Source organism: Notothenia coriiceps, unplaced genomic scaffold (assembly GCF_000735185.1).
Source record: "Notothenia coriiceps isolate Sejong01 unplaced genomic scaffold, NC01 NC01_scaffold00020081, whole genome shotgun sequence".
In the NCBI taxonomy this organism is placed as follows: Eukaryota; Metazoa; Chordata; class Actinopteri; order Perciformes; family Nototheniidae; genus Notothenia; species Notothenia coriiceps.
In genome coordinates this window covers 12,344-27,214 of record NW_011352782.1, presented here as the reverse complement: position 1 = coordinate 27,214, position 14,871 = coordinate 12,344, and the positions used below count along the sequence as shown (strand labels likewise).

At 41.9% G+C, this 14,871-nt stretch overlaps 1 protein-coding gene across 1 annotated transcript; it reads right to left on the bottom strand.

Annotated features, from left to right (window-relative positions):
- Positions 1–2,883: 2,883 nt before the first annotated feature.
- On the bottom strand, positions 2,884–14,293 carry LOC104952506 (zinc finger protein 729-like). The gene is made up of 8 exons (XM_010779342.1): positions 13,678–14,293; positions 12,561–12,865; positions 11,528–11,597; positions 9,010–10,595; positions 7,883–8,098; positions 6,146–6,458; positions 5,329–5,391; positions 2,884–5,058 (listed from the first exon to the last, which is right to left on the bottom strand). Exons 1-8 carry the CDS (start codon positions 14,093–14,095, stop codon positions 3,584–3,586), a joined length of 4,446 nt encoding a protein of 1,481 aa, XP_010777644.1. The 5' UTR covers positions 14,096–14,293; the 3' UTR covers positions 2,884–3,583.
- Between the last annotated feature and the right edge of the window lie 578 nt (positions 14,294–14,871).

The following is a 14,871-nucleotide window of genomic DNA, read 5'->3' as shown; positions in this document are numbered from 1 at the left end:
GGCCTTAAGAAAAAAACATTCCACACTTCCCCTTTTTTTGTGATTTCCGTACCTATTTCAGGGGTTTAAAAAAAAACCTCTGCAATTTAACCTTTTATTTAACTTTCTTCAGTTTTTAAAATGTACCAGTAATTGTCCACGGTGGAAGGACGTCGGGCAGCCATTTACGTATATTATGATACCCTATTTAGGGTTAAAAAAAAACTCTGCAATTCTAGACGTTTTATTATTTTAATTTACAAATGTTAAGTATGTCCACTGTAGGGACGTCGGGACCAATTTTAGTTTTGAAAAGACAGCCAAATTAACGACTAGGCAGGACGGTGCACAGACATTTGGGAGGGGCTATTGCTCTAAAACTGGAAAAGGGCTTCCCCCGAAAAAAAACCATAAGACCTCTTGAAAATTGTAACTTGTTTTAATGTAAACAGAAACGCAAACGATTATTACAAGCTAAATTGAACAGTATCACATGCTCTGAACAAAATACAGCTAAGGCGACTACTTGCATCGTGGACTTGTTTTACAAAATGTTTTGCGGTCCATATTCATTAAAAATATAAATGTTACTGTAACTCATTTAAGATCAACATGGGTGAGCAGATGCACTGAATTCTATGTAGTATCCGATCTTTTGGTCAGACAACCTACTGATAGCAGACAAACTACTGAAATCACATATACTAGGGCCTTCTAACTAATACTTAAATAGAACTACACTAATTAATGAAACCAAGTTTCAATACGCATTATTCCCATTCTTATTCATTCGTTTTATGAGCGCCTTAACCGTAAGGTGATTCTAATGACTTTATTTATGTAGTATCCATAACTTAGGAACAGAGATGGTCAAACTAAAGTAGGAGACATGGCAGAAATCCTACAATGAAGCGGGGACATTGAACTGTTCACCCTGAGAGGGCAATCAAGAAAAGAGAGCGAGCGGCCCCGTTGAGGGACGATTACAGTGAAAAGACTCCAGAAAGACAGAAGCACAATAACAAGTAAGGGCTATATTAGGTGTGTTTTTCGAAATAACCGACGCTACCAAGAGGAAGTAAAATCCCCTGGTTTGTCCCTACCCTAAACTGCCATGAGACGAACTCAAAAGCAAGTTCCAAAATCCGACCACTGAGGTTGTCTTTAACGCACCGGCAGATGACAGCGCTGACAAAGCATGTATCGCCTTGCAGCGAGACACTACACATACTAATGTGGCCTTATCATGTTGATTCGGCCACAACAGAAAAAAGAAAAACAAACTCTCGCTCTCTCTCCAGAGGGGCAGGTTCAGCCAGAAAGGCCAAACGGGCCCATTGCCCGGACAACATTGAGCCCCGTACCCTGTGGCACGTCCCCTGAGATAGACTATGTAACGTATTATGGTTATAGTCTTATAGAGGTGATAATAATATAATATAAGTAATACATTTCAGCTTTAATCTAAGTTAATTGACCTGAACATTGCTGTTTATTTGCCCACTAAAAAACTAGTTTGGTGTTTTGGTGAATCTTTCCGGATCTTCAAAGACTTTTGTATTCAATGTAATGGGAAAAGTACCTCATTGACTCCAGTCGGGCACGGCTGTAAGGGTCATCTTGGACTAGTTTTATGGATGTGGGTCTCCATTTGACCAATTCTCATAGAAACAAAGCTTGCATTCCTTGAGGCAATTCTAATTTTTTCATGGCTCCACTTAAAATAAAAACCACATAAGCATGTCTTTCCAGCTCGTCCCATCTGTCCTCTCTGTCTGTATCTGTGCGGCTCCATGGAGCCTCCTGCATCTTTCCCCACTTCTTCTTGGACCCTCTTCTATCCCAGGTGTGAAATCCTCATCTCTCTCATAATCAGAGCTCAACATCTGAATCTCCCTTAACTATCTGGTATCAGAAAATGTCTGCTTCAGGTTCCGTCTCCTGCAACAATATTGAGTCATTAAGTCCATGAATGTTTCTAAATATAGCCAAAGCCAGGCGACATTGTATTCATCTTGAACAGTATGTTTCGGAATGGGGAAGTGTGGAGCTCATTAACACGGATCATTCCTCAGGGTCCTGACGTCCACTAGAATGGACCATTTATAAAGGGCTGTTATTTGAAAACTTGAATTATTTACTTGCTTTCAGAACAATTATATAGTTCCCACTGTTAATAAACAGAATATATATGATTTTTCATGGTAAACACTACAATTATTCAACAATATTTGACTTCTCCTCCTGCTTCTATAACATTTTGTTTTTGGTATGCCAGCCATTTTGGATGAAAAGAAAGAGGAACTTCCCAGCATGCAATTTTAACCAATGACATATCACTGGAAAGACCAGGATGTCCTCTGTACAGTACATCAGGGATTGATAGAGTAGCTCAAAAGAGTAAAAGGAGATGCATGTTAACAAAATGTCCACTACAGTGGACATTTTCAATGGGCTGGGTCCCAGGAGGATATCACAGCTCTCCTTAGGGTTTCATTTATTTAGTTGGCAGCTCACTCCTCAGTTTGCTTATAATAAGGGGAAATATGAAGGGTAGATTTCAAGCTTGTTAGGTCAATAAGTTATTGTCCCTTTTTTATCAAATAAGATGTTAGAAAATGTTTCCAACTTTAATTGAATTAATTTATTTGAAAAGCGGGCTTATTAACACATGAATACTACTGTGTAATATATGTTGACATATGTATTTAAGAAGTACAATATAAGACAAGCACAAGTTTCATCTGTGGGCCGTATTACATTATACTTTTAGAATTCGCTGAGGGCCGATTCAAAATGGTCCGCGGGCCGCATTTGTAGTTTGGACACCCGTGCTATAAGGCAACCCTTTATGTCACACAATAATAACAAATACAAACAACCCTGGCTTTTTCAGTGTTTTTTTTTATAGTTAGTTAGAAAATATGTTATTAAAGTCAAGGAGTTAAAGGTTAAAGTGAGGGTTGGTGTTTACTGTCCTTCGGTGGTCACAGTGAGGAACTTTAACCCAATCATTACCAGAGTAGATGACAAACAATTACAGTGTCATCAGTATGGAGATATTCCGGTTATTACTTTCAAAATAAACTCCAACATTTTGTATTTACATGTATTAAGGAAACAAACATCTGATTTGCTTTGTACAGTGTGATTGTTGGTTTCCCTCTAGCTATCAGGTTTGAATCATTTACTCTAAAAAATCAACGTCTTGATTCATTTTTCATCATGACATCATTTTTTTTTCAAAGAGCTTTGCTGTTTTGCAATTAAAGACTAATCATATCATTTTAAACAACCTTTATTTAAAATAATATTACTTAGGTTAATCTGTTGGCTGTATCTTGATTTGATCACACACTTCAAGCTTTCTCTTCACGGTCTGATTTTGCTGCTGACACTCCTGAACAACATTTAAAAAGGATTTTCTTTAGGCAGAACAAATAAAATCCCATATCACAACCAATAAATTCAGCTAACACTCCAAGTTGTGCAATATATGCAGGTTTTACCCTTGTATTTATTTAAATATCCAATACATTTTATTACTGGGTTTTTATCCTGAAGGAAATCACACTGTAAGTAAGAAAAATGACGTGCTCTGTTTTTAGGACGTAGCAAGTGAGTTCCCTGAAGTGTTCTGGTGTTTCTCAGCACAGGTGTGTCTCTTTAGCAGCCTTGAGTCTGAAAACCCGAGTCCACAGCTGCTGCAGGAGTACGGCCTCTCTCTGGTGTGGACCTGCATGTGAAACTTCACGTGTCCCAGCTGCCTGAATCTCACCCTGCATACCTCACACTCGTAGGGCTTCTCCCCCGTGTGGACCCTCATGTGTCGGAGCAGGTTGGTGTAGATCCTGAAGGCCTTGTCGCACTGCTCACATTTATGAGGTTTCTCTCCGGAGTGCTGCAGTTTGTGGGACTTGAGGGCCTGAGGGATGATGAACCTCTTCCCGCACACGTCACAACCGAACGGACGTTCTCCTGTATGGATCCGCTGATGGTAGTCGTACGTGGCTTTGTAGAAAAAGGACTTTCCGCATGTGGGGCATGTGTGCTGCCTCTGCCCGGTGTGAATCTGCTCGTGTCTCCTCAGGGCACCGGCCGAGTCGAAGCCCTTGCGGCAGGTCTTGCAGCTGAAGGGCGTCACGTCCACCGAGGTTCTGTCCCGTCTGTAGATCACTCTGCGGTTCCCTTTCTCTCGAGTGCGCCTCGTGACGACCTGCCCGTGCCTTTCATCGTGAGTCGCTTTCTGGTGTTTCTGCAGCTGGCAGTTGTACAGAAAGGTCTTCCCACAGAGGTCACACATGAAGGACTTTGAGGCACCGTGAAGAAGCATGTGTGATTTGAGCCTGTTGTCCTGAATGAAGCTCTTCCCACAGACTTTACATTTGAAGGGTTTCTCTCCGGTGTGGATACGAACGTGTCTCCTCAGGTTGTGCTGCAGAGTGAACCCCGCTCCACACGTCTCACATGTGAACATTTTCCCCCTGTGGCCCCGCTGGTGTGCGCTGAGCGACCTCCTCTTTATAAAAGCTTTGCCACACACTGTGCATTTGAAGGGATGCTCCCCAGTGTGAATGCTCTGATGGCACTGCAGCGTGAAGGCGTACCTGAAGCCCTCTCCGCACTCGGAGCATTTGTGCGGTTTCTCAGCAGAGTGAACGACCTGGTGAGCCTGGAGGCCGTGTTTAGTTTTGAAGGCCTTCTCGCAGGTGGAGCAGGTGAATTGCCTCGTGTCCGTGTGCACCATCTGGTGAGTCTTCAAGTGCATTTGAGTTTTGAACATCTTCTCACAGAGCGGGCACTTCAGGGTGGCGTACTTCCTCTCCTCGTGCCGCAGCAGGTGGTACTCGAACGTCTCCGTGTTCCTGAACCTCCTGGGGCACTGGTCGCAGGAGAAAGGCCTCTGCTCCTGGTGAGTGTTCCTGTGCTTCATCAGGTGGAACTGCCGGCTGAAGCTCTTGGTACAGACCTCACATACAAACTGCTTCCCTTTTCCTCTCACTCCAGCTTCCTGTGTGTTCTGGCTCTCAGGGGTTTTGGATTCTGCCGTGTTGGTTGTGGAAGAATCCTCTTTAATGTCTACACAAGAGAGGAAAAGATAAATGTTAATAAACAAGAGTTAGCGAAGCAAACAGTGGGATTTATTCGATTAAAGGGGACATTCTGCCAAATAAAGCATTGTTTGCCCTAATTAACTTCTCAATTTCATTTTCAAATGTAGATACTACTGTAAAGTGTCAAAGCCGCACATAGCATTCCATTTACACTTTTTGTTTTTATGTGTTTACTTTTTGTTTTATTCCCGGTGATAATATGCTTTTCTCTGACAATAACAATTTCAAATGTTACCTTGTCCAATAGCCACTGAGGACTCAGCTTCAGAATTCACTTCCTTTGCTGCTTCTTCACCTTCTTCACAAGAAATGAACAGAAGAATAAAGCATCAAAGACAGAGTCACTTAATACTGAACATTTTATTTTCTGGTTTATAATAACACTCATTTACTGTCTGGGTCAAACTTTGCTTCAAACTAGATCCTTTGCATCAATATGGTGTCATGACTTCTCTTCTCATAAAACAAGGACAACATTTGATGAAGTTTGGAGCAACATTTTATGCTGAGAGGGACGGACTGTTTAAAAAAAAAAAAAGAGCATATATCTTGAAAAGTAGAGGACTGTAGGTTTTTGAAGCGTTTTTGCTTTAATTGATACGCTCATTTTATTCTTTGATTATTATTGTGATCATGTTACCTGCTAAATATAAGGTCTTCCTCCTTTTCTGTGTTTTATGCATAGGTGTTATGTCTTTTTAAATAGAGATTTAAAAAAGAAAGGGACATTTCACAGGATCATTTTGCCAGAACTTCCATCTTTTGTTGACATGTTCTGCATTACAGTTCAACTATCTTCCATCAAATAAATCAGTATATATATTATCATTGACATTGATGCCAGCTTAACATCAGGAACCTAATGTATCTGAATCTAATCACAGGAAGTAAGTTATGGTTGTGTTCATGTAAAGTGTTCCATTCTAAGGAGCCCACTTCCCCTCCATGTGCTTTTTCTACATCCCATTTTAGCTTTGATTCTCCATCATGATTATGATAAATGTAGAAGTTAGTGTTTTCTAGTGGATTGTTGTCCTTTAATGAAAACCTACCATCATGTCCAGTCTCTGGGCCGTCCCCGGTCAATTGATCTGTTCTAGTTTTCAACTTCCCAGAAGGCTTCAGGGTGTAGACGAGGCCGCTCTGCTGGAACAGGACGGGGCTGCCGCTCAGGACGTGTTCTCTCCACATCCTGGCGTTCTCAAAGTTCTCCTGGGTGGTCTTCAGCTCGCTCTGCAGCCCCCCCACTCTGGCCTGCAGGGTCTGGTTCTCGTTGTGCAGTGTTGAGGACAGTTGGGAGAAAACGGCGTCGATCTTTCTCGTTGCCTCCCGTGCCAACATTTCCACAACGGTGTCAAAATCTGGCTGTCAGGATTCAAATAAAGAAGTCAACAGTGTGTTCTATAAATGAGCTGTTAGATAAAGCATCTGATGCTTATTTACCAACTGCTTATTCACATGCAAACGTTGTAATATCAACTGGTGGTATAACTGCAGTATCATTTAGAACAAATACATTACAATGTAGAGTTTATTTGGCCTAATAAGGTTTAAACTGATGGCCCACCATAACTACATAACTATACAAAACTTAAGCACAATTTATTCATTTGTAAAAAATGTAACTGAACATTATTAACAGAATAACATTAAAATGAATAAAGCAATGTTTGGTTAAATTGTTTATTTGCTATATAAGAATCTTATTTAGGAAGATGAGCCAATGAGGCGGAAATGGATCTTAAAAGTGGATGAGTATTGTAATAAGTCAAATGCTGATAATATCTACTGAAATCTTTTGACGACAGTTAGTAGGTACAAATAAGTACAAAATGACCAAAGTATAGTGCAGAAACATCAATATTGTTCTTAAGTAAATGTACTTAGTTACTTTGCACTACTGTCCAGGTGAGAATAAATTATATTTTCATGTAGAATTTTGTAGACGTTTGGATTAGATGTGGAGGAAGAAAATGATTAATAAATCATCACCGAGAGGTTTATTTAAAATTACAGATATTGATTGCTGGAATATTTAGAACGTTGTAATATAAAATAAGAATAACCAATTTCAGGAGAAACAAATATATCACGGGAATCGGGATTATGATTCATTTGCAATCAATGCCATCAGTTAGTATCATTTATTGGTTTAATTTATGTTGCAGCTAATCCGTTATTACAACACGATTTATTCATTTAATTCACAGCCTATGCTTTAATAATAATGTAATAATTCCAAAATGTAGTGATATGAAGTTGCCAAAAACGAAACCTAAATAAGTAAAGTACAATTACTTAAGCACAGTCCTTGAGTAAATACATTACATTACATTCCAGTAGGCCTACTGTACAAATTATAAATCCAGGGCGGAGTTTGGCAAAGAGTAGACAGGTTTAATCTACCGTCAATCCAATCTCCGAGTCACTGGACAGCAGTGACGCACCGTATTGTTCAGCATACGCTTTTTGATTTGAAATAAAATAAGAAATGTATTTCATTATTTTTAACCTATATTAAGAGCCTGCACAAGTGATTATGTGACTTAAAGTTATAAGGTGATAATACACTTTATTTTTCCGGATAGACATGTGTAGCTAGCTAGCTTTCTTCGTGATAAGTCCGCCATCTTTGTTGCTCTTGGTGTTAACCTGTCCTTCTGCTTGGTTTTATTCCGGCGGTCCAATCTCCCCCAGCTAGTGTTTCTGATCCCTCCTGTCTGGTGTCCGCAGTAATGTGTATGTGATGCTCCCCGACAGCAGAGCGGTAATATTAACCGTTAACTCACCTCCCGTCTCATGGTAGCCCCTTTCGTGGAGGTTTTTTCTTTAGAATGTCCAATATCAACAGAGGTCCTAATGACTGTCTCCAAGATGGACTTTATTTCTGCATAAAACACCAAGTTCTCTGACATGTTCGCATTTAAAGTTAGCAGCCGACAAAAACAAAAACGCAGATAGGGGAGAGCCGCAACGATTCCGGAAATGGAAGTAGAGAAGGTAAATATATTTCAAAATAAAACTCTCAAAAGAATGCTCTTTTAATTCAATAACAAACAAAAAGAAATATACACACTGCCATAATACATATCATTGACATAAGCCCGTCATTTTACAATGTGTTGTTTTTGTTGAAAAATAAACACATCTTAACGTCATTGTATGGATTTTCATTAATGAACAAAACATAAATTATAGAAATCTTTAAAAAACAGAATGTCATTCAAAAATGCACTCAACTGGAGAAAATAAACAATTTCAGCTGCTAAAAATAACTAAGTCCTAAAACACACTTGAAATTCTGAGGCTGGTGTTTTTAGTCTAAAATTCCTTTAAATCATCCAAACGCAAAACCTATATTTGTGGTTTCATATGTTTATCTTTGTGTTTTTACACAGGACAAACACAAGTTTCTTAAAACTAATAATGCCAAAAATAATGTAGCCAACCTTTACTGTAAATCTCTGAATAAAAGTAGAGCTGCCAGTACATTAACTCTCATTCACTGTTTTAATGATTTTAGATGAATCCCTTAACTTTAGCATATTAAGGGTAATGAAACATGAGTAACGCTGAAGTGTTAAACACTTAAGTGGATCAACAGACAAAAGCATTCAGTTTATAATAAACCAAGCATCCCTTTGCTACTATGAAGCTATCTTGTGTATCTTTTTGCATGTCTCCCTAATACATTTATCTGTCACTAAAAAGTATGTTGATTCATCGAATTGTAAAAGCTCCAAAAACAGATTTTAAAGATGTTTTTTGTAAAGCAATAATTGAGCATAAATGCACTGGGCCAAGTCATCTCAGTTCCATTACACAACAAATGGCTGTTCATTTGTGAATATATTATATTAACCCATTTGTTACTCAGTCAAGCGTTCTTCCAGATTGTTCCCCATTCCCTCCCCTAGGACCCGTCACAGCTGTGCTTCTTGAGCTGCCTTGAATCGGAGAAGCCGCGGCCACACTGCTGGCAGGAGTACAGCTTCTCCCCGGTGTGGACCTGCATGTGGGACTTGAGCTGGTTGGACTGGTGGAACTTCTTGTGACAGTACAAACATTCAAACTGCTTCTCGCCTGTGTGGATCCTCAAGTGTCTGTAGAAGTTTCCGTCTGTTCTGAAGGTCTTGTCGCACTGGTCGCATTTGTACGGCTTCTCGCCCGTGTGAATCCGCTCGTGCTGCTTCAGGCTGCCAGTGTGGAAAAACCTCTTCCCGCACACGTCACAGACGAAGGGCTTCTCCCCCGCGTGGCTTCTCTGGTGATACCCGAAAGAGTACTTGTTGTGGAAAGCCTTCCCACAAATGCCGCAGTTGAACTCCTTGTTCTCGCTGTGGCCTCTCTCGTGGAGTTTGAGGGAACACGCGGCGCTGAAACCTCTGAGACATACTTTGCAGCTGAATGGTTTAATCAAGGACTTGTTTCTCTTTCTATTCTGCAGAAACCTTTGCGTGCTGTCCGTGTCCTCGTTCCTGTCAGCGTGCACGTACTTCTGATGGATCAGCAGCCGGCAGTTGAAGAGGAAGGTCTTCCCGCACAGATCGCACATGAAAGGCTTCCTGGCTCCGTGGATGAGCATGTGGGCCTTGAGCTTGTTGTTGTCGGAGAAGCTCTTCCCGCACTCGGAGCAGGTGAAGGGCTTCTCCCCGGTGTGGATGCGCAGGTGCCTCTTCAGGTTGTTGTTCAGGCTGAACCTGGCTCCACAGATGTGACAGGTGAAGGGCTTCTCCCCGGTGTGGACCACGCTGTGTCTCTTCAGAGCCGTGCCCGTCCTGTAGGACCTGTTGCACACGGTGCATGTGAAAGGGGTGACGCCTGTGTGTTTCCTCTTATGCACGGTCAGGGAGTGGGCGTATTTGAATGTCTCCTCGCACATTGTGCACTTGTATTTTTTAGAGTTGGAGTGAACCATCTGGTGGAAGCGGAGGGTGTCTTTGCTCTTGAACTCCTTCCCGCAGGTGGCGCAGCTGAACGGTCTCTCCTCCGAGTGCACGGCCATGTGACACCTCAGCTGGACCGATGTCTTGCACGTCTTGTCACAAAGATGGCACTTCAACATCTGCTTCCATTTGTCGTGGCGCAGCAGGTGGTTTTCCAGAGAGCGCTGGATTCTGAATGTTTTGCCACACTGATCGCAGGCGAAGGGCTTGGGCGGTTTGGAGCGCTCGTGATGCTTGAGGTGGTTCTGGAGCGACTCCTCTCTCCGGTACGACCTCTTACACTGAGGGCAGGGGAAGGGCAGGGGGGCTTTGCTTGCCTCGTGGCGCAAAAGGTGATTTTCCAGAGACTTCTTTTCGAGGAAGCTCCTGCCACACTGCTCGCAAGGGAAAGGCTTCTTGTGGACCTTCATGTGTTTCTTTAATTCACCTTTCCAATTAAAACCTGCGTCACAATGTTCACAGGGAAACCGCGTTGCTGTCTCTTTTCTTTTAAGCCTTTTTCCCGGCTCTCCACTTGAGTTGGTTTTCTTCTCTTCGACGCTGTTGTCAGTGGAAGCTTCAAATAAAGAGAAGAAAAGTTACAAAATTAGAGATCTTATTTTAAGAGGCCTCTACTTTTAAATAAGATTGCAGGGCTCGACATTAAGCACTGCCCGATGGCCCGGGGCCATCTAGTATTTAGCTCGGGCCATGAAGCCTCACCTGCTGGTTGCCCGATCGGGCAATCTATTATGCCAGTATCATGCAGCTCGCGGATCCAGTAATGAGTGACCCGACAGTAAAACTAAATATATCTATAACTAGTTTAGGTAGTTTGAGAGGTAATTAAAATAGCTACGTGTGATATTCTAACCTGAAGTGTGTGTTTTGTCCGCTCACCGCTGCATGTGATCATGCAGAGCTGCGTGTCGACTCGTCAGCAGTGCGCTGATCTCTCTCTCCCAGTCAGATTAGACTTCACTCGCGTTTATGTCCATATCGATCAGATCCAGCTAGTTCTAGCTAATGATAGAACTACCTGCTTATTAAAAGACACCTAAACAATAAGTGTCGCTATGCAACTGGGTGAGGCCACAAAGTATAGCGCAGCATTATGCATTTGTTTACATGCCCACCGGAACCCCGAGGCATTACCAACAGATCAACGCACAATCAACCCATACAGGACATCTCTTTCTCCACATTAAGTGTTAGACATTAGAATTGACTATTCTTGTCAGTCACATACTATTCTTGTCTGTCACAGAAGTGGCGTAACTGACGCGGTATTGCGCTAAAGGGAAATTATTTTGACCGAAGAGATTTAGATTTGCCGGCTAACAGGAACTCTGACGTCGCCATTTTGTGTGCCATCTAAGCTATCCTTAATGTCCTTAATGTCCTTAATGTCATGCACTGGATTGTATCCTCTACCTATTCAAGTGCCTTCCCAGATGTTAATGCTATGGTCCCAAACCTGTAAGAAGCAACACTGAACCCTATTCTCACCTTCTTCAGTCTTATAAGTGGCTCTCCTCGTCCTCCTCGTTCTGCCTGAAGGTGCCTCTTCCACAGATTTCTGTAATGAATAAGAAGGTCATTTGATTTGAATATTTGATCATAAACGTTACATACTGTATATCCACAACATTGGGGAATAAACACAACTGAGATTAGAGCTGCATTATTAGCTAGCCAAAACAAATGATCATGGTCATGTGTGCTCCACCCATAGAAAACCCAGCTGCATCAAATCAAGCGCTCCGCCAGTCAATAGGGGGATGTTTGGGCTTCACTTTTGGGGAGCTGCCGTGCTCCTGTGCGTAGCATTAAGCGAGTGAGAGAGGCATTTCTTATGTTGGTGCAAAGAGTTTTTAACTAGCAAGAATCTAGCTCCACATGGATATGACAGTTGGGCTGGGTTGATTTAAGTGTATTCTCATATTTTGTAAATACAAATGATCTCAAAATAGAGTTTAAAGACATTGTTGCGTACAGACACAGAAAATACATATTAAAAAAGTGTAAAAAATGTACATGTTATAACATTAGTGTGGTGTGCAGGGTCCTCAGGTATGGAACGATAATGCTGTAACATTTTTTTGTATCTGCCTGAATACATTTAATGTCTGGGGACTTCTAAACAAGTTATTCTGAAATGTATACAATTTGTAAAAAAATCTTTCCTTTGTAATATATCCATGTTTATTATATCCTACCTATTTTTAAGCCAATTTTCAGACTGATAAATGAATATTTTGGGACCATTTAGTATTTAGGGTAAGATTAGCTTAGTTTGAAGGGATTTTGTTAGTAGGGTGTTTGTCAGCTGCTAATAGTTCCGTATAGTACATTCACTCTTTCAATTCTACATATGTTGCCAACGTATATTGTAAATACTTTCTGTTTAGTCTACCCTAATCTCAAGCTTCAAATAGTTTATCAGCTTTTTCTATTTCACATTTAGTGTTATGATTGTATGTTTAAACTCTTTATGAATTGAATCTAGGAGTTAAATAAAAAAACATCAGAAACAGCCCACCTTGTCCTGTGCTGAGTCTGAGGGGGGGGTTTGTTGAGGCGTCGACGCCGCTGCTTTGAGGAGGAGCGCTGATTCAGAGACAGTCGTAGGTGGTGCAGGGAGCTGGGGGACCACTTGGCTGGCCCCCACCAACAGTACTGCGGGGGGGCCACCAGCAGACACCACGGGGGCAGGCTCAGGCTCAGAGACGGACACAGGGGCAGCGGTGGAGCTGACTGCTGAAACTGGAGGGGGGGTAGAGGAAGGTTCCTTCACAGCCACCAACGGCGCAGCAGGGCTGCTGGAGACCGACACCACCGGGGCTCCTGACAGACACAACATCAACTGTTATTAGTATCCTTCACCGTGTCATGGGAAATGTGTTTAGAACAAGCAGAAATCAAAAGAAGGATTTATCCAAATCAAATCTGTGGCACAGAAAACAAAGCAAGTTGTACTTATTGGAGCAAAATGCCAAATATTTAGTAGTCCCAATTTCTTAAATATAGTGATTCATAATTGTCCCCATCATTAGAAATGAAACATCTCTAGGGTAAGGGCTGCCTGTCACACAAAATACAATCTGACTTTTTGTCAGGGAATTGTAATAACCTTTTTTAGACTAAACAATAAATCCTCCATTATAATAAATGCACGTTCTAGTTTAAAGGTTAACACCACCTACGGGGGAAGTAAAGTAGCCTACTAATACCAGGCTAAATTACTTTGTCATAAGTAAAAGTCTTGGATTGTTGTGTAGTTCAGGAAAATGTTCTCAAGTAGAAACGACGTGTATATATTTCAATAACAAATAAGAAAAGCAGCAAATCCTCACATAATAGATATACTAAAAATTTGTTTGTAAGGAAACATAATTGTCAGATATGAATAGTGGAGTACCAGTAGAACTAACAGAACATTCTAAAGTAACATTTAAAAGCAACAACAAGTTAGTATTGAGTAAATGTACTTAGTTAGTTACATTCCCCCACTGAGCCCCAAACATATTCCCAGCCCACAGTGTGTGTATTTTAACCTTGGTATGTATACAAATAACATTAGAACTCAATCTGAGGACAGTTGAGCTCTCAGGTGGCCATCAAAGTGATTGACGGGCTGATTAACAGCTGTCCCTCACCTATCAGAGAGGCGTCCTGCACCAGGAGGAGGGTCGGTCCTCCCGGGGTCTTGCTGCCGACGTCACTGATGCTCTTCAGCTCCTGCTCCAGCTCCTCCATATCTTTGCCCAGCTGCCCGACTCTGGCCTCCAATTCCTGCTCCAGCTGCCCGGCTTTCTTCTGCAGCACGTCCTCCAGCTGCTCCATCTTGGCCCGCAGAGCCTCGTTCTCCTCGAACAGCTCCGAGGAGTACTCAGTGAACACCTTGTGGATCTGGAGCACCAGACACTTCTCTATCTCCAGGATTTCTCCGGACTTCGCCTCTTCCAACTGCGAGTTCGGCGCCTCTTTGGCCCAGACATCCCTGAACACATACAAGGCCGCCTGGATAGCGACTTCGACTATGGACGCCACTTCGCTGCTAAACCTTGCTTCCATTTTTATTCAGTCACATTAAAAACTCAACCCAGTGTATCTGCCAGTCTGCCGGACATGTTTTAAGCAACAAAAATAACCAAATATAGAGTCAGTTGGACTTTTAACCCAACTAAAGTCTCCCTTCCGTGTAAACGTTTCGCTAGCTTTCCTACAGACTGACGGTCCGTCTCTGATAAGATTCCGTGCTGCACATCCGCTTCCGGTGTCATGTCTACATTTCAAAATACAAGTCCTTCTAAAATGTCTAGGCAAAAACAACCACTGGGTGGCGAAGTATTTGATATATTTAGCTTGAGTAGCAATAGAGAACCGCAGTGACGCGTCGTAAAACCCGGAAGTAAACTTCTTCCGGTTCCTTCGCGAAAAATCAATGCAAATTCTCCATAGGATTTTAAAATAGCCTCGGAAATAACGTCTGGTGGTTGACACACATTTAAGAGAGGGATCACGTTTTGGTTTTCAGGCCGGATAATCTCCACATGTCAACAGCTACTTTTTATATTTTTTGCGGGGGGGGGGTATCATAAATCTTAGTCGCCAAAAGCGAAATGCTAACGTTATGCTATAAACGAACTACAAGCCAGTACAGCAGCAGGGTCGCACGACTTAACGTCACGCCAATCTTAAGATCGTTTCAACTGACTTGCACTGAAACTGCACTTTGAACACTTTAAATATATTAACTTTAACCTGTATACCCCGGTTAATCCTAGGCCCGTTTTGGTTTTAATGTATTACCACGTTTACATGTCACACTGTGAAGACGATATTTCGAT